Here is a 25,426-nt window from a genome sequence, read left to right on the forward strand (position 1 = left end):
ACATACCTGATGTGGCACAGTACCTGAAACCTCAAAAACATGACTACAATGCAAGAAAGGCAGAACACCACATTCAAACACCATAAAAATTACTTATTTACATCTCTGCACTCGAAAACGAGAAAAAATTCTCAAAACGTGTTGTGCTAAGCATGAAAAAATACATAACTAGTGCCGTATTATATAATTTAAACAATGAATGACAGCTGCAGGCTTTAAAAAACATCAATTATGACACATGAAATTGAGTCAAACATTCCTACTTCCCAGACAGTTATTAGTTCCAGTTAAATCAGCGGTTTTTATTAGATAATAAACCTTCATTAGATAATAAACAAGTTCCTGACAAGTCTTTTGATGCCTATTATGTACACATATCATACATAAAGTGCAAGAGGGTATCCTATACATAAATTTTACAACTTAAAATGTTATTTCCCACAATTTACATTTTCCCATGTTTTACACCATTTTTTTGAAGTCCCTTGAAAAGTTTAAAAGTGGGGTTTCACTGTAGTTCAAGTGTTTCCCATATTGTGTAGTGACTAAATTGTTCAGCCTCAATTTCAGTCTGTGGATAGATTGATTTCTGGGTCCCATGCTAATAGCTCAGCCAGATTTATATGTCATTACAGTGATCACGTATAAACAACCTGCTACAAATATTCCCACTATACTTGATCCAGCAATCACATGTTCCACTTGAGCAAAATAATATAAGGAAGTGAATATTCCACAAGACTGCAAACAATAATCAGTAAAAAGACACAATTACTTCATATCTATTTCAATAGCAGTAATTTCCTATACAGGGTGTTACAAAAAGGTACGGCCAAACTTTCAGGAAACACTCCTCACACACAAATAAAGAAAAGATGTTATTTGGACATGCGTCCGGAAACGCTTAATTTCCATGTTAGAACTCTTTTTAGTTTCGTCAGTATGTACTGTACTTCCTCGATTCACCACCAGTTGGCCCAATTGAAGGAAGGTAATGTTGACTTCCGTGTGCTTGTGTTGACATGCGACTCATTGCTCTACAGTACTAGCATCAAGCACATCAGTACGTAGCATCAACAGGTTATTGTTCATCACGAACGTGGTTTTGCAGTCAGTGCAATGTTTACAAATGCGGAGTTGGCAGATGCCCATTTGATGTATGGAATAGCATGGGGCAATAGCCGTGGCGCGGTACGTTTGTATCGAGCCAGATTTCCAGAACGAAGGTGTCCCGACAGGAAGACTTTCGAAGCAATTGGTCGGTGTCTTAGGGAGCACGGAACATTCCAGCCTATGACTCGAGACGGGAAGACCTAGAACGACAAGGACACCTGCAATGGACGAGGCAATTCTTCGTGCAGTTGACGATGACCCTAATGTCAGCGGTCAGAGAAGTTGCTGCTGTACAAGGTAACGTTGACCATATCACTGTATGGAGAGTGCTACGGGAGAACCAGTTGTTTCCGTACCATGTACAGCGTGTGCAGGCACTGTCAGCAGCTGAATGGCCTCCACAGGTACACTTCTGCAAATGGTTCATCCAACAATGTGTCAATCCTCATTTCAGTGCAAATGTTCTCTTTACGGATGAGGCTTCATTCCAACGTGAACAAATTGTAAATTTTCACAATCAACATGTGTGGGCTGCCGAGAATCCGCACGCAATTGTGCAATCACGTCATCAACACAGATTTTCTGTGAACGTTTGGGCAGGCATTGTCGGTGATGTCTCGATTGGGCCCCATGTTCTTCCACCTACGCTCAATGGAGCACGTTATCATGATTTCATACGGGATACTCTACCTGTGCTGCTAGAACATGTGCCTTTACAAGTACGACAACAAGTGGTTCATGCATGATGGAGCTCCTGCAAATTTCAGTCGAAGTGTTCGAACGGTTCTCAACAACAGATTCGGTGACCGATGGATTGGTAGAGGCGGACCAATTCCATGGCCTCCACGCTCTCCTGACCTCAACCCTCTTGACTTTCATTTATTGGGGCATTTGAAAGCTCTTGTCTACGCAACCCCGGTCCTTAAGGATCCTTTATTGTATGATTATATGATAGCGGAACAAACACTGGTAGCAGTTACTTCTGTAAAATATCTGGGAGTATGCGTGCGGAACGATCTGAAGTGGAATGATCATATAAAATTAATTGTTGGTAAGGCGGGTACCAGGTTGAGATTCATTGGGAGAGTCCTTAGAAAATGTAGTCCATCAACAAAGGAGGTGGCTTACAAAACACTCGTTCGACCTATACTTGAGTATTGCTCATCAGTGTGGGATCCGTATCAGATCGGGTTGACGGAGGAGATAGAGAAGATCCAAAGAAGAGCGGCGCGTTTCGTCACAGGGTTATTTGGTAACCGTGATAGCGTTACGGAGATGTTTAACAAACTCAAGTGGCAGACTCTGCAAGAGAGGCGCTCTGCATCGCGGTGTAGCTTGCTCGCCAGGTTTCGAGAGGGTGCGTTTCTGGATGAGGTATCGAATATATTGCTTCCCCCTACTTATACCTCCCGAGGAGATCACGAATGTAAAATTAGAGAGATTAGAGCGCGCACAGAGGCTTTCAGACAGTCGTTCTTCCCGCGAACCATACGCGACTGGAACAGGAAAGGGAGATAATGACAGTGGCACGTAAAGTGCCCTCCGCCACACACCGTTGGGTGGCTTGCGGAGTATAAATGTAGATGTAGATGTAGATGTACCAAATATAGAGACTCTTCGTGCTCGTATTGTGGACGGCTGTGATACAATACGCCATTCTCCAGGGCTGCATCAGCGCATCAGGGATTCCATGCGACGGATGGTGGATGCATGTATCCTCGCTAACAGAGGACATTTTGAACATTTCCTGTAACAAAGTGTTTGAAGTCAAGCTGGTAAGTTCTGTTGCTGTGTGTTTCCATTCCACGATTAATGTGATTTGAAGAGAAGTAATAAAATGAGCTCTAACATGGAAAGTAAGCGTTTCTGGACACATGTCCACATAACATATTTTCTTTCTTTGTGTGTGAGGAATGTTTCCTGAAAGTTTGGCCATACGTTTTTGTAACACCCTGTATATAATTAAACCAACAAAAACCTCTTGTACAAGTCAGTAGTGCTCCATCATTAGTAATCATTTAACAATAAGTATTGCCTTCCTACTGTACTGCACAGATAGTAAAAGTTATTGACAGCCAGTTGTCGCTTAAATGCATTAATACTACTCCTGTGTAGTTCAAGTCAAATCACTGGCACATTAGTTACCAAATTGTGCTACTGGCTTTTATCTTATCTGCAAAACAGAAGTTCAGTATCAAGTAAAGTCAATCCCAACAGTTAACTTACTTTATGAATCACATTAGTACTGGGCACAACTGTCTAATTACGCTGGCACCCAATTTTCTTGTACGTAACTACAGTTAGCTTGTTCATTAATAGAACCTTGGTTCAATTCCTGTTTGTTTTGCTGCTGTTTCCTTTCAATAGCAATCTTTCCTGAGTCGGAAAACAGTGATACCTTTCCATTGCACACCATCACGATTACAAAACAAAAATGCTTTACAGACATAACATTATCAGTATATTACTAATTTAATAGTAGCCAGTAGTGTTTTAAGTCACTGTTTGCTCGTTTTTGAAATGCTTATACTAGTCAAAAAGCAGTATACGATGCCTCATCATCCACTGACAATTATTCAATTACTTGTGACTAAGCAAGCTGAGATCTTTTTGCTTCCCCTCTTCTTTTGCCATCTGTCTTCTTAAATTCATTTTTTTTTTTCATTTCTGACCAATTACCATTAACATATATGAGTATAATCTGCATTTCATAGAAGAAAAAGGTTGGCCCTCAGTTTAAAAAAATGTAACACCAGTTCTAATTTTGTGCTTAGTTTTATGTATGTAATTGATTTTCTAATTTATTTCAACTATTCCTGGTTAATACTTTCATTATAGGGTGAAATCAGTAATTGTCTCATAACTTAAATTCTATTGCACACTTATAAACAAATATAAATTGAGTACTAATTATAAACATTTGGAGGAACAACTAATAGTATTCTTAAAACATCTATTTAGTTCTATTCGAAAACGTGAGCAAAGTTAGTTAGTTAATTAATTCCAGAGTAATTACCAGTTTTGTAAAACGTATTGTTTACATAATTATACCTATTAATTTCATGACTTAAACAAATAATTAAGCCTAACACATAGTAGAAGAAACTGTTAAAAAGATGGAATTTTTCTATATATGCAGTTAACTGAATGAGTTAAGTTGCAATTGTAATTTTTGTAAATTAAACATCACACAATGTATAGTTTCAGTGCCTATTATTGTGAAGATATATAAGGGCCTGATTTTTGGGCTCGAGTCAGTCTATGGCCGAGCTTCAGACAAGAAACTTAAGTTGGTTACTACAACAACAATGCATCAACTCAACTGTGAAATAAGTGTAACACAATTAGGCCGTATGTTAAAACAACTGTTCAATACATACTGTAGTATTCTATAAGAACTGTGAAATGTGTGGTTAGGTTTTTACTGCTTGTAGGTGTTCAACAGTAAATTATTGTAGCAGTATGTTGATGTTTGCCTGCAAACTATTAATGAGGCTTACCTAAAGTTAAACAATAGTGCACTGGCCATATAACTGTGTGTTACTGGGTGGTTGTGAACAGTGAAAGTAAATAGCTGTGAAACGCAAATGTGCACCTGTCAGCTACATAATTTAAGATAGTCAGTGTTGAAACTCCACCCCATCCATTTTTCAGCCAGTATCACAATGCAGTATGTTGACACTGAGGACAATCAACAATGAAATAAAGCAGGCAAATGTCACATATGGTGCCCCGCGTGAGGACTATTTTATGTAGGCACAATAAACTAGGACTCACGAACTGTGACGGTGATCTCGGGCAGTTTACAGTGATTTAAATGGAGGAGATGCTACAGTCATCAGTGCTGGGGTTTCATGGCCACAGTATGACAGCAGCCAATCAGCGAGCAGGTTCTATGGAAGCAGCCATTGAGTACAGGAGCAACCAATCAGCATGCAGGTAGACACATCCAAACAAGACACCTCGCCAAGAGAATTACAACTTGTAGCAACTGTGCAGACGACGGATTGAGATGAAAACTGCAGCAGCAGCAGACAAGTGAATAAGAATAAGGTAATTTCATAACAAAAGCATACATAATGAGTGGCCTTAATGAACAAGACAGTGTTAAGGAACAACAGGGGACTGATTCTGTAACGATAGTGGTTATAAATCAGTCATGAATGTAACTTTGAATGAAGGAAATGAAAGTCCTATCGTAGATGAAATACTAAAAGTGTCATCTACAGTGTATGGTGAGGTGAGTGAAATGGATGAAAACAATACTGAAGTGGATGAAATCAAGGAAGAACCTTGTAGCGAAAGTCAGCAAGGGCAAAAGTTTACGGCACACAAAAAACTGGAAGAACTGGAAGCGATGTTAAGGTAAATTATGAGTAGTATGTGTATGAAGGAAGACATTAATAGGGTGAAAAATAGTATGAAAGAAGACAATAATAGGATGGAAAAGAAAACTGATAGTATTAGAACTAACACGGCTAGCTTAAAGGATGAACTGAAGAAAGAAATTAAAAAGGAGATTCAGGTAGTCAGCTGTAATCTTTCAGAATTAAATAACAAGGTTGAGGAAGTAGCTAAAGATAGTGATGGAAAGATAAAGAAAGTAGTATGTAACACTAATGAGAAATTAACATTAATGAGTAGTACATGTGTAGAAGAGAGAAAGAAACTTTGTTATCACTATAGTTGGAAGGTGGAGGCTTCTGAAAAACAGTGTAAAGACGAAGTCAAAGCTGCCAGTAAATTTTGTGCTGAAAACAAGTTAAACTTGAGAACCAAATCGATCAGATTAAAAATGATTCTGAAATGGAGGTAGAAACCAAGTATGTACAAATGATAGAGGAAAAACTGGTAAAAGTAAATAAAAATGTAGATTCAAAATTGGCTGAAAAGAGGAAAAAGATGGAAGTGGTACAAATCTAAAGTGTAGAGTATGTAGTGTCCCAAACAGTCCCTCATTTGTTAGTTGTAAGAAATTTAATAATTTTGAACTGTATGGGGAAGTGCATCCACTGGATTTCATTAGGGAGTTTAATTATTTGCCTGAAACATGGAATGACAAAGGAACAATGTCATTTGTGAGAAGTTTTTTGAAAGGAGATGCTTATGGATGGGCAGCTCAGGTAGCTGATAGCTGCACTTCATGGCAAAGGTTTAAGAAAGCATTTCTAGATAAATATTGCTCCAAAGAGAAGCAGCACAGAATTTTGAGTGAATTTTGGAGAGGAGAGAGATTTGACTATAGGAAGGGCACTGTGAAAGGTTTCTGTCAGCTTTGGACAAACAAACTGAAATATTTGGACAAAGACCTAGGTAGTGAATCAATAACTGCGGGTTTAGAAACTAAGTTGCCTCAGAAAGCTAGAGAATTGCTTGTACCTGCCCCTAGAGGTAATATTAGTTATTTCTTGAATTATGTTGATAAAGTGGAGAGAGTGAAGCCCTCAGTAGAAGATTTCAGCAGGAATTTTGATGCCAATAATCAATCAGGAAGAGAATTTCAGGTAAATAGTATGAACAGGACTAATTACAGAAGAAATTCAAGGAATGGTTGGGTGTAGGATAGCCAGAATGAACACAGACATGGTAGGAGAAATTCAAGTAAAAGAAATGGAGCAGATTATTTTAATTCTGGATCAAACAATTTAAACTAGAAAATGCTCCAGTTTTGGCTCGCACTCGAGCAGGTTGTGATGAAGAGCCACTTGCATATAAATGTGCTGTAATGATAGGTAAGAGTAATGTAAATGATAGTGAGACAAGTGTAATTTCTAATTCTAGTGAGATGCTGGATGATGGTGTGGGTAGCAATGTTTATCCCATAAAAGGAAAGGATGAACTTGCTATAATAAATTTAAGTAATGAAACATAGTGTGTTGATGTCACTCAGAATAGCCAAAGTGTCAAAATGGATGTAAAATTTTTAAGAGAACATAAAGAAGTCAGGTGTTTTGCTTTGTAGTCTAATATGGGAAACAAGGATCAACTAATCAGCCAAGTATTTGAGGGCAATGAAAGAGACAGTGTGTCTGATTCCGACAGTAGTTGTAATAATGATAACAGTGACAAATCGATTAGTGATGAGGACAAGGTATTTGAATTTATAGTTGGTAATGATGGCAATGTGTTAAGTAAAGAAAGAATAGAGGAGGATAATATTAGGCCTAATGAAGAGTTAGAGTTTGAGAGAGGTAATGAGGAAGAGGACCATGCTATCTGGCATCTGACTGTGTCTGATAATCATTTTGGTAAGCAAGATGATAGATTTTCCAAGGAAAGGATTAATGAGGATTTGTTGTATGAAGAAGATCACATGGTAAGTAAAAAGGAAGTGTGGCGCCCTGTAATAACAGCAAGGGTACAAGGGATAAATGTTAAGTGTTTACTGGACAGTGGGAATGATCTGAATGGCATTTCATACGCATTTTTTGAATCTATTAAGAACACATGGGGGATAGTAGTGATTCATGTACCTGGAATAAAAATTATTGGTGTTACTAGTACGCTCTCCAAGAGGGTGAAACAAGAGGTACTATTAACTGTGAATTGGCAGGGCAGCTGTTGCAGTGCAATTTCTTGGTGATTCAAAATCTCAGCTTTAATGTAATATTTTGAACTAAGTTCTTGTGAAAATGGTGTGTAAATATTGATTTTGCAAGTGGTAAGTTTAGTTTTTAAGTACAACAGAAGTAGGTATGAAGTATTATTTTTGGAAGATATGGATAAGTGTGTGCAAACACTTAGATTTGCCATTAAGAGTTTTGACCACTGAGCAGGTTACTGAGAAAAAAGAGGAGGAGAGTGTGAGGTTGGAAATAATAAAGCGAGTTGAGGATATTGAAGGTATTAAAAATATACCGAGGGAAGAATTAAAAGGTATTCTCCTGAGGCATTTTCAGACAGGCAAGGTTTAGTAAAAGATTTTGAATGCAAATTAAAGTTTAAGGATCATGAACAATTTTTCAAGAAACCTTATATTACTCCATTTTTAAAAAAGGAAGCAGTGAGAAAAGAAATCCAAAAGATTGTGTCATGGGGGATTATTGAAAGGCCAACCAGCAGTTACAATAACCCACTTGTGGTTGTAAAGAAGAAGAACGGTGGTGTCAGGTTGGTTCTGGATGCCAAGAAGTTGAATGAAACTGTAATGGGGGAGAGTGACAGACCAGCTAACATAGATGAAATTTTGCAAAAGTTCCATGGATGTAAATTTCTGACTTCTTTAATGTGACTTGTGGCTATTGGAATATCAGTTCGGCCAAGGAATCTAGGCCATGTATAGCATTTTTATGTCAAGACAAGTGTTACCAATGCTGTGTTGTGCCATTTGGTCTGTGTGCGTGTGCGTGTGTGTGTGTGTGTGTGTGTGTGTGTGTGTGTGTGTGGTTTTTTTTATCAGAGCTATTGACAAGGCGCTAGGTGAGGTATTAAACAGCGAAATAATGGTCTACGTAGATAATGTCCTAGTAGTGAATGGAGAATGGTTCAAACACTAATATTCTGAATGAAGTATTGATAGCTATGTATAGGGGAGGCACGAAACTGAAATTAAATAAATCTGAATTTGTAAAGAAGAAAATTTCATTTTTGGGTCACAGGATTAACGAGGAAGGTATACAGCTTGATACAGAAAAGCTCACTGGTATTGCGGATTTCCCACCCCCAAAGAACAAGAAGGACCTTTAAGCTAAGTCTGGCTTGTTTGGCTTCTACTGAAAGTTCGTATCAGATCAGTCATTTAACTGTTCTTGCCTTGGTAATTTGTTGAAAAAGAACGTGGTGAGGAATTGGACAGAGGTGTGTGAATAGGCATTTCAGAGTTTGAAAAAAGAATTAGTAAATACACTCCTGGAAATTGAAATAAGAACACCGTGAATTCATTGTCCCAGGAAGGGGAAACTTTATTGACACATTCCTGGGGTCAGATACATCACATGATCACACTGACAGAACCACAGGCACATAGACACAGGCAACAGAGCATGCACAATGTCGGCACTAGTACAGTGTATATCCACCTTTCGCAGCAATGCAGGCTGCTATTCTCCCATGGAGACGATCGTAGAGATGCTGGATGTAGTCCTGTGGAACGGCTTGCCATGCCATTTCCACCTGGCGCCTCAGTTGGACCAGCGTTCGTGCTGGACGTGCAGACCGCATGAGACGACGCTTCATCCAGTCCCAAACATGCTCAATGGGGGACAGATCCGGAGATCTTGCTGGCCAGGGTAGTTGACTTACACCTTCTAGAGCACGTTGGGTGGCACGGGATACATGCGGACGTGCATTGTCCTGTTGGAACAGCAAGTTCCCTTGCCGGTCTAGGAATGGTAGAACGATGGGTTCGATGACGGTTTGGATGTACCGTGCACTATTCAGTGTCCCCTCGACGATCACCAGTGGTGTACGGCCAGTGTAGGAGATCGCTCCCCACACCATGATGCCGGGTGTTGGCCCTGTGTGCCTCGGTCATATGCAGTCCTGATTGTGGCGCTCACCTGCACGGCGCCAAACACGCATACGACCATCATTGGCACCAAGGCAGAAGCGACTCTCATCGCTGAAGACGACACGTCTCCATTCGTCCCTCCATTCACGCCTGTCGCGACACCACTGGAGGCGGGCTGCACGATGTTGGGGCGTGAGCGGAAGATGGTCTAACGGTGTGCGGGACCGTAGCCCAGCTTCATGGAGACGGTTGCGAATGGTCCTCGCCGATACCCCAGGAGCAACAGTGTCCCTAATTTGCTGGGAAGTGGCGGTGCGGTCCCCTACGGCACTGCGTAGGATCCTACGGTCTTGGCGTGCATCCGTGCGTCGCTGCAGTCCGGTCCCAGGTCGACGGGCACGTGCACCTTCCACCGACCACTGGCGACAACATCGATGTACTGTGGAGACCTCACGCCCCACGTGTTAAGCAATTCGGCGGTACGTCCACCCGGCCTCCCGCATGCCCACTATACGCCCTCGCTCAAAGTCCGTCAACTGCACATACGGTTCACGTCCACGCTGTCGCGGCATGCTACCAGTGTTAAAGACTGCGATGGAGCTCCGTATGCCATGGCAAACTGGCTGACACTGACGGCAGCGGTGCACAAATGCTGCGCAGCTAGCGCCATTCAACGGCCAACACCGCGGTTCCTGGTGTGTCCGCTGTGCCGCGCGTGTGATCATTGCTTGTACAGCCCTCTCGCAGTGTCCGGAGCAAGTATGGTGGGTCTGACACACCGGTGTCAATGTGTTCTTTTTTCCATTTCCAGGAGTGTAGTAGTAAGATGTTAAGATATCCAAAAGATGTTAAGACATCCAAATTTTTCACTGCCTTTCTGTATGAGTAATGATGCAAGTTTTTGTGGTTTGGGGGTAGAAATTTTCCAATTAGTACCCACTGAGATCAGGATTGAACACAAAACTATTGCTTTTCCTAGTAGAACATTACAGCCACATGAAAAGAACTATTACATTTCAGAATTAGAGGCTTCTGAAATTATTTTTGTATTTCAAAAGTTTGAGTGCTATTTGCTTGGGCATAATCCTGTAGTATATACAGATCATAAGGCTTTGAGTTACCTTCGGAAGTGCGGGCTGAAACACACCAGGTTAACTAGGTGGGTGCTGTATGTGCAAGAATTTGATTTGGAGGTAAGGCATGTAAACGAAAAAGAAAATATTGTGGCTGATGCATTATCTAGGATGCCAGCAGGGAAGAAGGATACTGGCAGTAGTGAGAACTATGAAGAGAAGTACGGTTGCTTTGTTCGCAGAAGCTTATTAGGAAAATTTGCATGCAAATGAGAAGGAAGCAGAATGAGGAGCCAAATTTAAGGTTGGTTACCCAGTATTACAATTCAGACAACATACCAAAGGTGAAGCAGTACTATACTATGCATAAAGTGGTGTGGTGTTGTTTAGGAGAAAAAATTTGAATGATCAGGACTGGAAGTTATGCTTTCCTGACCAACATGTTCATAAATTTATTGACTACATGTATGAGAGTTATGGACATTATGGGACCAGGAAAACAGTAGCTAAGATATAGGAGACAGTAATATTTAACAACTTGTGGAGAAGGGATAAGCAGAGACTAGAAAGGTGTAATAAATGTCAGAGAGTAAAGACAACTGGTGTGTCATCAAAAGTCTTAATGCATTCTGTCCTTCCTAGCAAACCTAAACAGCTTATAACAGTTGACCATATAGGAGCATTGCCTGCATCTACAGGAGGTTGTAAATATATTTTCGTTGTTTTGGACACATTCTCAAAATATGTAAAACTGTATCCAATTAAGAAGGCAAATACTAGTACTATAATTGAGAAGTTGACATCTGATTACTTTTGAAATGCAGGTGTACCAAAATCACTTTTTATGACAATGGTCCACAATTTGTTTCAGAGAGGTTTGAACACTGTACGGCAATACACAAGATAAAACACACAAAGATTTCTATCTATTTTCCACAAGGTAACATGAGTGAAAGGGTTATGAAGAAGTACTCTCCAGGACGTATTGTAGTAGAAAACACACTGCTTGGGCGGGTCATATTAGACATTTTGAAAATATTATCAACAACTTATGGAACAAATTAACAGGAGCTTATGTTCAACAAGAGACCCGGCAACATCAACAGAGAAAATTTGGATTTCTCTCAGGTAACTGAAATAGCACAGGATGAAAAGATCAGATTGACAAAAGAGATGATGAAAAAGAAAGCAGCAGGAAGAAAGAGAAGGCATGACAAAGGAGTGAATCCGACCAGTTTCAGAATAGGTGACTTTGTCCTCATTAAAACCAAAGAAAAATCTAGCAAAGTAAATGATGGCATTAAGAAGTTTTTGCGTGTGTCATGGTCCTTTCAGAGTGGTACACATTGCCCATGACAACTCTTATGAACTGGCTTACACAAAGACTAACAGGGTTTTTGGATTAAAGAATATTATTGACCTGAAACCCTATGTATCACCAATTAGATGTTTGAATATTGATCCACGACAAGTTAAAACATTTCTAAGCTTGGGTAATATTGAGATTGTTAGGAAAATGGAGACTCCTTACCCTCTCCCTTAAAACCCACATCCTTTTGTCTTTCCCTCTCCTTCCCTCTTTCCTGATGGAGCAACCGTGGGTTGCGAAAGCTTGAAATTTGTGTGTGTGTTTGTATTTGTTATTGTTTCTATCAACGTACCAACGCTTTTGTTTGGTCAGTTACAGAATCTTTGTTTTTAGATATATTTTTCCCACGTGGAATGTTTTGAAAGTAAACTGACACCATGGTTAAAGAATCTCTCTCACAAAAAGAGGTATCATAAACTGAAAATTAAAGGTATCAGCATATGTGGAGGATAATTAACATCTGAAGTAATCAGGTCATGGGTGTAGCAGCAGAGGCAACGTGCAGTATAAACCATCTTGAATACTAGGTATTAATATTAATTGTGGTATAATAAAAGTGTTCGTGTTCAGTGCAGTCAATATATGGAGATAACTATCTACCCATAGAAGTGTGTCATGATACAGCCTTTTCTAACATTAAGGAATTACAACTTTAAACATAGTTGCCTGGAGTAATGTGTTGAATGTACAAGCAAGATTTGTATTTCAAGCTACAATTTCAAGCAATTTGATAACTACAGTGAAATAATAGTTTTTCTAAGTGATAAGGATGTTAGTGTGGAGCGGTTTTTGCATTGGAGAAGCAGAGCAGGTGTGTATTAGTTAATGAAGTAATAATGAAATAATAAAATAATGAATAATGTTAGGGTCTTAATGGTTAGGGAGCCTGTCTCTGCAGTAGGGATATTTTTTTGAGAATCCACTCCACTAGCTAATAACGAGGTAAGAAAGGTAAGTAAAATAATGGAGCTGACAGACATGATTAATGAAAAAGATAACTGTATACAAACAAATGTGGTGTAACTGTATTGATCTATTTCTGAACTAGGCAACAAAGGGTACTGTATATATTGTGCAGCTGGGAATGAGAGCTTAACAGAAAGAGCAAAGACGTAAAAGTCATATAATGTTGCATTATTGGCTCTATAGGTGATCTGAAAACTATGTGTTCTGAGGCATGAACAGCTTAAAGTGGTAATACTGGAATGAAAAAAGTAATTTTGCTGATTAATGATAACTGTGGTGCTAGAGTGATGTGAATATTCTGACAGGTCAACTATTTGGTAAATTTTTGTGAGGATTTAATTTTCGGGTTGAAAGAGTAGTGCTCAGAGTTGAGTAGAGAAGTGGGGCAATGATTTGGTACAACTTCCATCCCCTTAATTTTGATTTGAGTAGTAATTAAGCTATATAATAGTGACATTCTTCCTTTTTTCATAATGTAATGATTAGTAAATCTATGCTACTGCACATCTTGAGGTTTTACTAGAGGTAATGTATATATTTTAGACACTCAGGTGATATTTTGCAAATGAGAAAGAAAGTCTTTCAAGTTGAACCCGTTTCAGAAAGCGTTATGATTTAGAGTAATGTTTTGTAGTGTAATGTGCACTTGATTTAAAGTTTTACTTGTCCACACCTTTCATACTATATTCAATTTTTGTGCTAATTAATGTTATGAGAACTATGTAATGAATTTTTTTGAAAAGTAATGACTATAATTTTTATTTCGAAACAATTTTTTTTCCTTATATTTAGAAGTAAAAGTGAGTGTACTAAAGTAGGGTATTACGTCTTATTTTTTCATGTACCGTGGCAGAGGAGAACCACCTCCAAGGGAACTGATAGCATTGCATTTCCTTACTAACTGCCACATGGACCTGTTGAAGATGTGGACAACTTGGTGAGAAAATGTGTAAAAGCTCATTAAAAGTGTGGACGTGCTTGTGAAAAATACTGAACATTGAACAAGTGAAATTTTATGTCTAAAAAGTGAACTGCAATGTGCAGTGTAATTTAACTTTTTGTAAATCACGAGGATTTATTTTTTTTTTTTTAAGCAAGAAAGGACTTGCCTAAAGTGATATGTACCTTACAATGTAATCCTTGTTTACCCAAGAAGGAAATCCCTTATGATGAAGATACCTAAATTTTATTAAAAGTGTAGATTGAAGATATTTTGTGCCATTGCACAATACATTTTATGTAAATATTTTGTATGAGGATTTTCGTATGGCCAGTTCAAATAAGTAGAAATTTGAAAAAGAATCTGTACTGTAGTTTTGATAATATTTCAATATGTAATACTTTTTTGTGTGTAGATAGTTAAACCCACTGTCTGAAGTCACTTGTGATCATTGAATTGCCCAGGTAGCTATTTGCAATATCTACCTCATCAATCCAATGAGGGGGTGATGTAACAAAGCAAGCTGGGATCTTTTTACTTCCCCTCTTGTTTTGCCATCTGCCTCCTTAAATTGTTTTTATTTTTCCATTTCTGACAAACTACCATTACCATATATCTGTGTTTTCATAAAAGAAAAAGGTTTGCACTCAGTTTTAAAACATGTAACATCAAATCTAATTTTAGATCTAGTTTTATGTATGTAATTTATTTTCTAATTTATTTCAACTATTCCTAGTTAATACTTTCATTATAGGGTGAAATCAGTAATTGTCTCATAAGTTAAATTCTATTGCCCACTTATAAACAAATATAAATTGTGTACTAATTATAAACATTTGGAGGAACAACTAATAGTATTTTTAAAACATCTATTTGGTTCTATTCAAAAACATGTGAGCAAAGCCAGCTCTTAATTCCAAAGTAATTACCCATTTTGTAAAATGTATTGTTTGCATAATTATATCAGTTAAATTCATGACTTAAACAAATAATTAGGCCTAACACATAGTAGAAGAAACGGTTAAAAAGTTGCAATTGTAATTTTTGTAAATTAAACATCACACAATGTATAGTTTCAGTGCCTATTATTGTGAAGATATATAAGGGCCTGATTTTTGTGCTAGAGTCAGTACACGGCCGAGTTTCAGACAAGAAACCTGTGTTGGTTATAACAACAACAACAATGCATCAACTCAACTGTGAAAAAAGTTTAACACAATTAGGCAATGTGTTAAAACAATGACAGTGTCTGTTCAATATGTACCGTAGTATTCTACAAGAATTGTGAAGTGTGTGGTTAGGTTTTTACTGCTCCTAGATGTTCAATAGTAAACTATTGTAACAGTATGTTAATGTTTACCTGCAAGCTATTAATGAGGCTTATCTAAAGTTAAACAATAGCGCACTGGCCATATAGCTGTGTGTTACTGGAAGGAGGGGGGGGGGGGGGGGGGGTTGTGAACAGTGAAAGTAAATAACTGTGAAATGCAAATGTGCACCTGTCGGCTACATACTCTAAAGTAGTCAGTGTTGAACTTCCACCCCCTCCATTTTTCAGCCATTATCACAATACAGAAAGTCGACACCACAGACAATCAACGATGAAATAAAGCAGGTGAACATCACATACCGAAGCATCTATGGTTTTACCAGTAACAGCTGAATTAATCTCCAGATCACTTTAAATTTGCCACCTACAAAACTTTCTTTAATTTTTTAGTTTTTTAAGGAATGTAACTAACATTGATTGTTTAAGTCCATACTTCCTCACCATGTCTACTTGTTTCATTCCTTTATCAATGCCTTTTAAAACCTCCATTTTTGTCTCCAACCGTATTTGTTTTAGAGTTCTAGCCATTATCCAAATCTTAGCTTAGTCCAAAGCAATTACATCAACTAAAAACATTCACAGACTCCAAAAATAATGGACATAACCTGTGTATGAGCCCAATGAAACACTTCTGTCTGCTACTAAAGCTCAACAATGGACAAACTAAACACCTGTTCACACAAAGGAGCTGTTTGATGTTTGCCACTCAGCACACCTCATCCGCGGCTCTAAGCTATTCTCTTTACCGCTACAATGAATGCAGTACTGCAATATATAGCGAAGCTTCTGGAAATAAAGCGCCAAAAATCTAGGTGCTAAATAAACAATACCTACTGGTAGAGTGAGCTTCTTAGAAGTAGGGAATAATAAATTTCTCAAAATTATGTCTTGGTTATAACAGGGTGTTGCTAAATTTACTTCATAATTGTAATGAGAAGTAATTAACATAGTACATATAGGAAATCAGTTGGGGCTATATAAAATTATTGCTGTACCCAGGTTTATCATTGTATTGGTAATTGTTATATGGAGGTTTGACTGTATATTGCAATGTGTAGCAAAGGTTTATTAGCACCTTAGAAACAAAGTAATATAATTAATTTATTAAATGTTTGTAGGCACACATCTGCAGCTTATAGTACTACAGTAAACCACTGGAGTATTAAAAAAAAGAAAAAAGTGGTGCAACCCATTGATTAGCTGGACTATTGTGGAGCAATTCATCTTCAGCAGCAGCAGAAACATTGCAGCTGTGTCAGGTAATTCAGATGCTTTCTTCGCCCATTTGGGTGACCTGCAACATTGCTACTGCTGCCGCCATAAACTAATCACAGCACAATATTTCACTTTATCAATGAGTTACCCCATTTTGTTTTGCCTCCTCTCATGACATGCTGTAGTACTGTGGTGCAGCGATTTCAGTTTGTAGCAGAACTGCAAAGAAACAAAATATTACAAAGCTTTATTTGCTCAAGGTAATAATTAAAACATTATGACTATCCCTTGTAGTAGTCTAATATCTTACTCTGTTTTCTGTACATGTATTTTGTTCATACATACCTCGGTTTTCTCCATTTCTGATGAGTACTTAAACAGAAGTGTATGTAGTTCTTCCACATATTTCTGACATAAATTTAGTTCAGAGCTCAAAACACCACAACGTTTTACCACATTATCATTGACACCATCTAAAATTTCCACCATTCCCAAACATCTGTCTATTCTTTCCTCCAAATAAGAGAGTTCGGATAATAATAGAGCAGACATTGGTGCTGCACCTTAAATGAAAGAAACATTGTAAATCTACAAGGCAAATATAGGTAGAGTAGTCAGCAATTAAGTGTTACCAAATATATTGTAATAACTGCCACTAGCATATTGGAGTATTAAAAACAGAGACTAACTACAAAAAATTTGGAGCAAAATAATTATATGTACACTTCCAACATAGAAACACCTGTTTCAGCATGAAGAATCTTCCTATTTAGATAAATTTACACAATATAAATTCTGTAGATAAAAATGAATAATTTTCAAATTAGCTTACGTATTACTAAGAACAGGACAATAAAAAGAAATAATTTTAGGCTAAACTAAAACAAAAGACCAAATGTCACTGGCAAGCATCACATAGCAAGGTATCATTGCCTATAATGTAGTCAGTGAGTTCTCTTGTGCTTTAAAAGGGAATCTGGGTCAAGAAATATATGTTTCCGACATATTTACTGATATTCTACAAAAAAGCAGTTGAAGGGTTGAGCAAGGGTCTTGTTGGGTAATCACAAAGTCAGCTCAATCATAATAAATTTCTGGAAGTATTGTAAATGGAAGCCGTCATCCTACATTCTAGAACAAATAATTTTCTGTGTGGTAATCATCTTGCTTTATTGCTCAATGGTAAAGTGCCAACAACAGATCCACAGGCCTCAGGTTGTTCCCTGATTAGGGGTAGATTTTTATCTGTCTCTTTTCACTCCTTTCACCTCCAGGAAAGTGAAAAATGCTGAGTTCAGAATTCACATTAAACTGTTTGGTTGCTCCAAAATTAACTGCAAACAATAAATGCAGTTTGTTCTGAAAGCACTTCCAAGAGAATGACTTTGGTCACACTGAAAATGTCGTAACTGTTCCTTTAGAGTACCAAAGAACTTGTTAATGCTGAAGGATATAAACAAGTCATCAATAATGTCAGGAAACACTGCTGAAAATGTACAAGTATTCTTTATCACGACACTGCTACGTGTCGTGCAGCATGTCGGAGGACTGATTATTTGACAGGGAGGGAGGGGGGGGGGAGTCTCATTGCCCTTACTCGTCTGTTTTTTAAAAGTTCAAGAATAAATGATGAGTAACACTACTGAAATCTGAAGATCGTCAGGCCAGTGCAACAGATCTTTTCATGCTCCTCACACTGTGAGAAACCTACATCACAGTAAAAATGAGCTGTTGCAAACTTTGGCACAATTCCTGGATATTTAAGTCTCTCTCATTTGCAACAACTGAAGAACTTAGCTGTTGAGTGTCTTGAGTACTGCTATAATTAGGTATCAATGTACCAACCAGTTAATATTCTCCATGAATATGAAGTCAAAAAGCCTAAATTTTTACAATTCACACCATTATCAGTTTGATTAATTAATTAAATACTATACATAAGCAGCTGGTAGAAGAGAACTGTTCTTATCAAAGTCATACTGCGCATGCTGCTAATTGAGAATTATCACCACCACCCCCCATGCCCATGCTCAACTGTCAATGACTTTCTCATGCAGGTATACTAAAAATAAAAAATCCAACTTCATGGATCTGGTGGCACCACAGGAAGCATCAGATATTATTAAGAGTTTCCCACTCTCAGTCACTCACTCAAGAGACTATATAAATCCATTTAGCAATATTTTCTAAGTACAAAATGATATCATCTCATCAAAACTACTTTCTAATGACAAGAAGACACTGATTGGCTTCATGTGCTCAGTTACTATTAGTCATGCTGTATCAAAGCACCAGATGGACTGTCCTCTTACAATCTTCACAGAATAGGTATTAATACTAGCAAGTTGCCCAACTACATCACTGTGATTTTGTTAAAACTGATATTAAGTATTCATCCTTACCCAGTTTAGATAATGAAGCACTTTCCACTCAGGCAGAGCTCCACATATGCCTGAAGAAGCTGAAGAGATTTGAATGTATGACTGTCCCAGGGACTGAAATTTAATGAAAGTTTTTTATTTCACTATTGTCCGCGGCTCGTGATCTTGCGGTAGCGTTCTCGCTTCCCGCACATGGGGTCCCGGGTTCGATTCCTGGCGGGCTCGGGGATTTTCTCGGCCTCAAGATGACTGGGTGTTGTGTGTCTTTCATTATCATTTTATCCTCATTCACTGGCAAGTGGCCGCAGTGGTGCTAAACAACTTGTGGAGCAGCGGCCGAACCACCCCCACGAGGAGTCTCCCAGCCACCAATGCCATACGCTCATTATTATTATCTTTCCTTTCTCAGACGTTATGTCTGGTTAAAAATGGAAAGTGACGCAGACCTTGATCAAGTGTGACTTCCTTTTAACTGTACGGTATATGTTACATTGCACTTAGGAACTTTCGGGTAATTGAACATGTGTCAATAACTGCGGATTTCCGTAGTTGTATATATACGTTTGGATGTAGCTGTATTGCGTTGATGTACTGGTGGATACTCCTGTAGTTGATAGTATAATTGGTATAATGTCAACTTTATCCTGATGCCACATGTCCTTGACTTCCTCAGCCAGTTGGATGTATTTTTCAATTTTTTCTCCTGTTTTCTTCTGTATATTTGTTGTGTCGGGTATGGCTATTTCAATTATTTGTGTTAATTTCTTCTTTTTTTTTGGTGAGTATGATGTCAGGTTTGTTATGTGGTGGTGTTTTATCTGTTATAATGGTTCTGTTCCAGTATAATTTGTATTCATCATTCTCCAGTACATTTTGTGGTGCATACTTGTATGTGGGAACGTGTTGTTTTATTAGTTTATGTTGTATGGCAAGTTGTTGTTGTTGTATTATTTTTGCTACATTGTCATGTCTTCTGGGGTATTCTGTATTTGCTAGTATTGTACATCCGCTTGTGATGTGATCTACTGTTTCTATTTGTTGTTTGCAAAGTCTGGATTTATCTGTTGTGGTATTGGGATCTTTAATAATATGCTTGCTGTAATATGTGGTGTTTATTGTTTGATCCTGTATTGCAATCATGAATCCTTCCGTCTTACTGTATATATTGCCTTTTCTTAGCTATGTGTTGGATGCGTCTTGATCGATGTGTGGCTGTGTTAGATGATACGGGTGCTTGCCATGTAGTGTTTTCTTTTTCCAATTTACTTTCTTCGTATCTGTTGATGTTATGTGATCTAAAGGGTTGTAGAAGTGGTTATGAAATTTCAATGGTGTAGTCGATATATTTATATGAGTGATTGCTTTGTGTATTTTGCTAATTTCTGCTCGTTCTAGAAAGAATTTTCTTAGATTGTCTACCTGTCCATAATGTAGGTTTTTTTATGTCGATAAATCCCCTTCCTCCTTCCTTTCTGCTTAATGTCAATCTTTCAGTTGCTGAATGTATGTGATGTATTCTATATTTGTGGCATTGTGATCGTGTAAGTGTATTGAGTGCTTCTAGGTCTGTGTTACTCCATTTCACTACTCCAAATGAGTAGGTCAATATTGGTATAGCATAAGTATTTATAGCTTGTGTCTTGTTTCTTGCTGTCAATTCTGTTTTCGTATTTTTGTTAGTCTTTGTCTATATTTTTCTTTTAGTTCTTATTTAATATTTGTATTATCTATTCCTATCGTTTGTCTGTATCCTAGATATTTATAGGCATCTGTTTTTTCCATCGGTTCTATGCAGTCGCTGTGGTTATCCAATATGTATTCTTCTTGTTTAGCGTGTTTTCCCTTGACTACACTATTTTTCTTACATTTGTCTGTTCCAAAAGCCATATTTATATCATTGCTGAATACTTCTGTTATCTTTAGTAATTGGTTGTGTTGTTGATTTGTTGCTGCCAGTAGTTTTAGATCATCCATGTATAGAAAATGTGTGATTTTTTGTTGGTATGTTCCAGTAATAATATAGCCATAATTTGTATTATTTAGCATGTTGGATAGTGGGTTCAGAGCAAGGCAGAACCAGAAAGGACTTAATGAGTCTCCTTGGTATATTCCACGCTTAATCTGTATTGGCTGTGATGTGATATTATTTGAATTTGTTTGGATATTAAGTGTGGTTTTCCAATTTTTCATTACTATGTTTAGGAACTGTATCAATTTAGGATCTACTTTCTATATTTCCAATATTTGTAGTAACCATGAGTGGGGTACACTATCAAAAGCTTTTTGGTAATCAATGTATGCATAGTGTAGTGACCTTTGTTTAGTTTTAGCTTGATATGTCACCTCTTCATCTATTATCAGTTGCTCTATACATCCTCGTGCTCCTTTGCAGCAGCCTTTTTGTTCTTCATTTATAATTTTGTTCTGTGTTGTATGTGTCATTAATTTCTATGTAATGACACACAAACGAACACAAACATACACACAAAATTCAAGCTTTCGCAACAAACTGTTGCCTCATCAGGAAAGAGGGAAGGAGAGGGAAAGACGAAAGGATGTGGGTTTTAAGGGAGAGGGTAAGGAGTCATTCCAGTCCCGGGAGTGGAAAGACTTACCTTAGGGGGAAAAAAGGACGGGTATACACTCGCGCACACACACACATATCCATCCACACATATACAGACACAAGCAGACATCACCCGGGACTGGAATGACTCCTTACCCTCTCCCTTAAAACCCACATCCTTTCGTCTTTCCCTCTCCTTCCCTCTTTCCTGATGAGGCAACAGTTTGTTGCGAAAGCTTGAATTTTGTGTGTATGTTTGTGTTCGTTTGTGTGTCTGTCGACCTGCCAGCACTTTCATTTGGTAAGTCACATCATCTTTGTTTTTAAGTATATTTTTCCTTTGTGGAATGTTTCCTTCTATTATAACCATATCGTTAAATAATTTAGTTAAATGTGCATGTGTTGAGGTGAACTTCTTTAGCCAGAAATTTGCTATTTTATCTTTTCCAGGGGCTTTCCAATTGTGCGTAGAATTAATTGCTCGGATGACTTCATGTTGCAAAATTATCACTTCAGGCATTTGTGGTATCATCTTGTATGTGTCTGTTCTTGCTTGTATCCACCGCGCATGTCTGTTATGCTGTACCGGGTTTGACCATATGTTGCTCCAGAAGTGTTCCATGTCTGTTATGTTTGGTGGATTGTCTATTTTAATGTGTGTGTTATCTATTGTCTGGTAACATTTCTTTTGGTTTGTGTTGAATGTTTGGTTTTGTTTCCTTCTATTTTCACTTTTTTTGTATCTTCTAAGTTGTTTGGTCAATGTTTGTAATTTCTGCTTTTTTTCATCTAATTGCTCTATCGCTTCTTGTTGTGAGATTTTACCTAACCTTTTTCGTTTTTTGTCTGGTATTTCATTTCTTATAAACTGTGTTAGCTGTCCGATGTCTCTTCTCAGTTTTTCTATTCTGATCTGTAGCCTGTGTTGCCATCCTGGTTTTGTGTGTTTCTTCTGTGTGTTGGTTGGTTCTGATCTCTGCCTAGTGTGTATATTTAGTGTAGTGAGTGTTCCTACATAAACCAGTAGTTGTAACTCTTCCATCATTGTATTTTCATTTATTTTGTCATGTATGATTGTGTTGGAAGTAGTTGTTGTTGTTTCGACTTGTGGGTTATTTGGTGGTCTATGCAAGAATGGTCTAAAATTTTTCTTCTATATCTAACATGTGTGTCACTTCATGTTCTATTTGTGCTTGTTCTGGTGGCTGTCTTAAGATTTCGCTTTCCTCTGATTGTTTAATTGATGTGTGTTGTTCTTTGTCTGTTTGCTCTGGGATGTTTGTGTCCATTACTGTATTTTCTTCTTCTTCTGATTGCACATTATTTTGTTCCACTATTTGTTGTACTTTTTGTTTGATGTTTTCTAATTCTGACTGGGGTATCCTGTTATTTTTGATTATTACACGGATCTGATCAGCTAGTCGTCGTCCTGTTAAAAATTTTAATTCTGGGTATCTGGTAATAAATGTTGTGTATACTTGTGATCTGTATCCAGTTGTGTTGGTTCCTAAGTTTGTAGCTTGGTAATAACAGAACATGAGGTGCCAGTTAACTTCATCTGACTATCTCATCCTCTGTCTTTGTTTTCCTTCTAGAGTGGTTGCAGGAAGCATATCCTGCAAAACACCTCTATTTGGATTTAAATCATTTTCCGTGCGGCTAGCAGTGTCGTTACCACTGTGGACGGGCATAGGGTTCAAGCGTCGTCCCCGACCATGACAGCGCTTGTCCGAGGCTTCATTAGTTCTGTCCTGAACCAACTAATCACACTAAAAAGGGGGTTAGCCCTATTAGGGTTTGTTCTTTTTATCACCTTTTATGACTGGCAGAACATACCGGAGGCCTATTCTTTTCCCGGGCCTCCACGGGACATTATTATTATTATTATTATTATTATTATTATTATTATTATTATTATTATTATTATTATTATTATTATTCCACTATTACTGATCTCCTCAGCACATTTATTACTTCAGGATTCGTTTTTACAACAGCATCTTGCGTCTCCACGTGAAGCAAGGATAGCAACAATATAAAATAGTATAGATTGCTACTTACCACATAGGGTAGGCAGTGAGTGGAATGCAGGTATATTGTGAGGAGGAGGAGGAGGAGGAGGAGGAGATTAGTGTGTAACGTCCCAAGACAACGAGGTCATTAGAGACTGACTACAAGCTCGGTTTAGGGAAGGAAGCAGAATGAAACCAGTCATGCCCTTTCAAAGCAAACATCTGGGCATTAGCCTTAAGCAATTTAGGGAAATCGTGGAAAACCTAAATCAGTACGGCAGGATGCAGGTTTGAACTATCACCGACCTGAATGCAAGTCCAGTGTGCCAACTACTGCACTACATCACTCAGTTAACACACTGAAAGAAGTCTGTGGAGGCCATGTGTGCGAACTGTGCATGTATGCACATGTGAGTTTATTTTTCTACATCTGAAGGAGGATAACTTATAATATCTAACATACGATTTGTAATATGCCTGTGTGGGACTCAAAACATCCCCTGTGGTAAGCAGCATTCTATCTAATTTCATACAGTTACCTCATTTCCAAATTTTTTATGGTTTGCTACTACACTAAGAAAACGTCAGATGCCAGTGATGGACGCATATTTATTGTTGTAAAGAATTTAATAATATCTATTGAGGTTATTAGTGGTCCTGAATGTGAAATAATCTGGGTCAAACATGATAATCACATGCTGTTATAGGCCATTTGCCTCAGGAGGTGTAGTGACTGAGCACAGAACTTGCAGAATGTGGTGAGTAAATTTCCTGGTCTTCTTGTGATAATAGAGGGAGACTTCAATTTGACAGCTATAGAGTCTTGTTTATCTGTCAGGCACCCTTACCAAGTGTGACTAATAGAATAGATCAAAAAGATGCAATGAAGAGCAGTGTGTTTCATCACAAGATCATTTAGTCAAGATAATATTCTCGTGGGGATGCTACAAGTGAGGAATTTTTGCATCACAGAGAGGTTTACTGTTGATATTCCGAGAGAGTACCTTCCAAGGAGTCTGGCAACATTATTTTCTCCCATAGGTGTCTTATCAAATAACTACAATGAGAAGATCAGAGAAATTAGAGCTCATACAGAAGTTTACCGACTATTACCTTCCACACACATTCATGGGTGAACAAGGTTTGGAGCACAAAGACAACGTATCAGAAGTACCTTCCACCACACACCTAAGGCAACTTGCTGAGTACAGATTTCAACTTAGAGAATGGATTTAGGAGCTTGCAATATGACAAATTCACGTTTGATGAACACACACTGTCTAAAATGGGTATTCAGGAATTATCAAAAATTAAACAGAATAATATTCTGTTGTGACAGTGCCCAAGTACTGGGTTCCCTTAATTATTTGCACCCTATTTCAAATTAAGCTATAAAAACACACTAAAACACCTATAAATTAATAGAATATTAGTTCACTCAGTTTATGAATATTGCTACACAATTCCTGACACTTATTGAAAAAAATACTGTTATAAAATGGGTGGTACAACTTGTTCATAAATGTTATCTGAATGCACACTGTTAAATTTATCTTTCTCTCAAATTTTGACTGAATCAATATAAAAGGTTCAGGGCCGAAAAGAGCAACCATAGTTTAATAACAGGATTTGGAAAATGGTGAGAACCAGAGGCTGTTGCACTCTTAGTTCAAAAGAGAACGCACAAATGACGACAAGCAAAGATTAGTAGAGATAGAGCAACAGGAAGTTTTGAATAAAAAATCGGGAGTGGGCCCCAGAGGCCTCACTCATACTACGTGACAACGACTGAGGTCGTCAGATCATGTTGTACGCTTTACCTAAGTCAAAAAGACAGCAACCAGATGCTGGCATCTGGAAAGGCTGTTCGGATGGCAGACTCGAGGGACCCTGGCGGAAGTCACCCTGAGATGGAGCCCGTAGGGCACATGACCCAACTGCCAACGCCCCATACATTCCAGACGCTTACAAACAATGTTGGTGAAGCTGATGGGCCGATAGCTATTCACATC

At 38.1% G+C, this 25,426-nt stretch overlaps 1 protein-coding gene across 1 annotated transcript in view; it reads right to left on the bottom strand.

The window, feature by feature from the left end:
* Nucleotides 1-25,426, bottom strand: part of LOC126162366 (spindle and kinetochore-associated protein 1-like) — a 95,926-nt gene that overhangs the window by 52,908 nt on the left and 17,592 nt on the right. The window contains exon 2 of the mRNA XM_049918820.1: nucleotides 16,801-17,018. Coding sequence (XP_049774777.1) covers nucleotides 16,801-17,007 — 207 coding nt within the window. The 5' untranslated portion in view covers nucleotides 17,008-17,018. The remainder of the gene's footprint in view (nucleotides 1-16,800; nucleotides 17,019-25,426) is intronic.

The sequence above is a fragment of the Schistocerca cancellata genome, chromosome 2 (genome assembly GCF_023864275.1).
Source record: "Schistocerca cancellata isolate TAMUIC-IGC-003103 chromosome 2, iqSchCanc2.1, whole genome shotgun sequence".
NCBI lineage: Eukaryota > Metazoa > Arthropoda > Insecta > Orthoptera > Acrididae > Schistocerca > Schistocerca cancellata.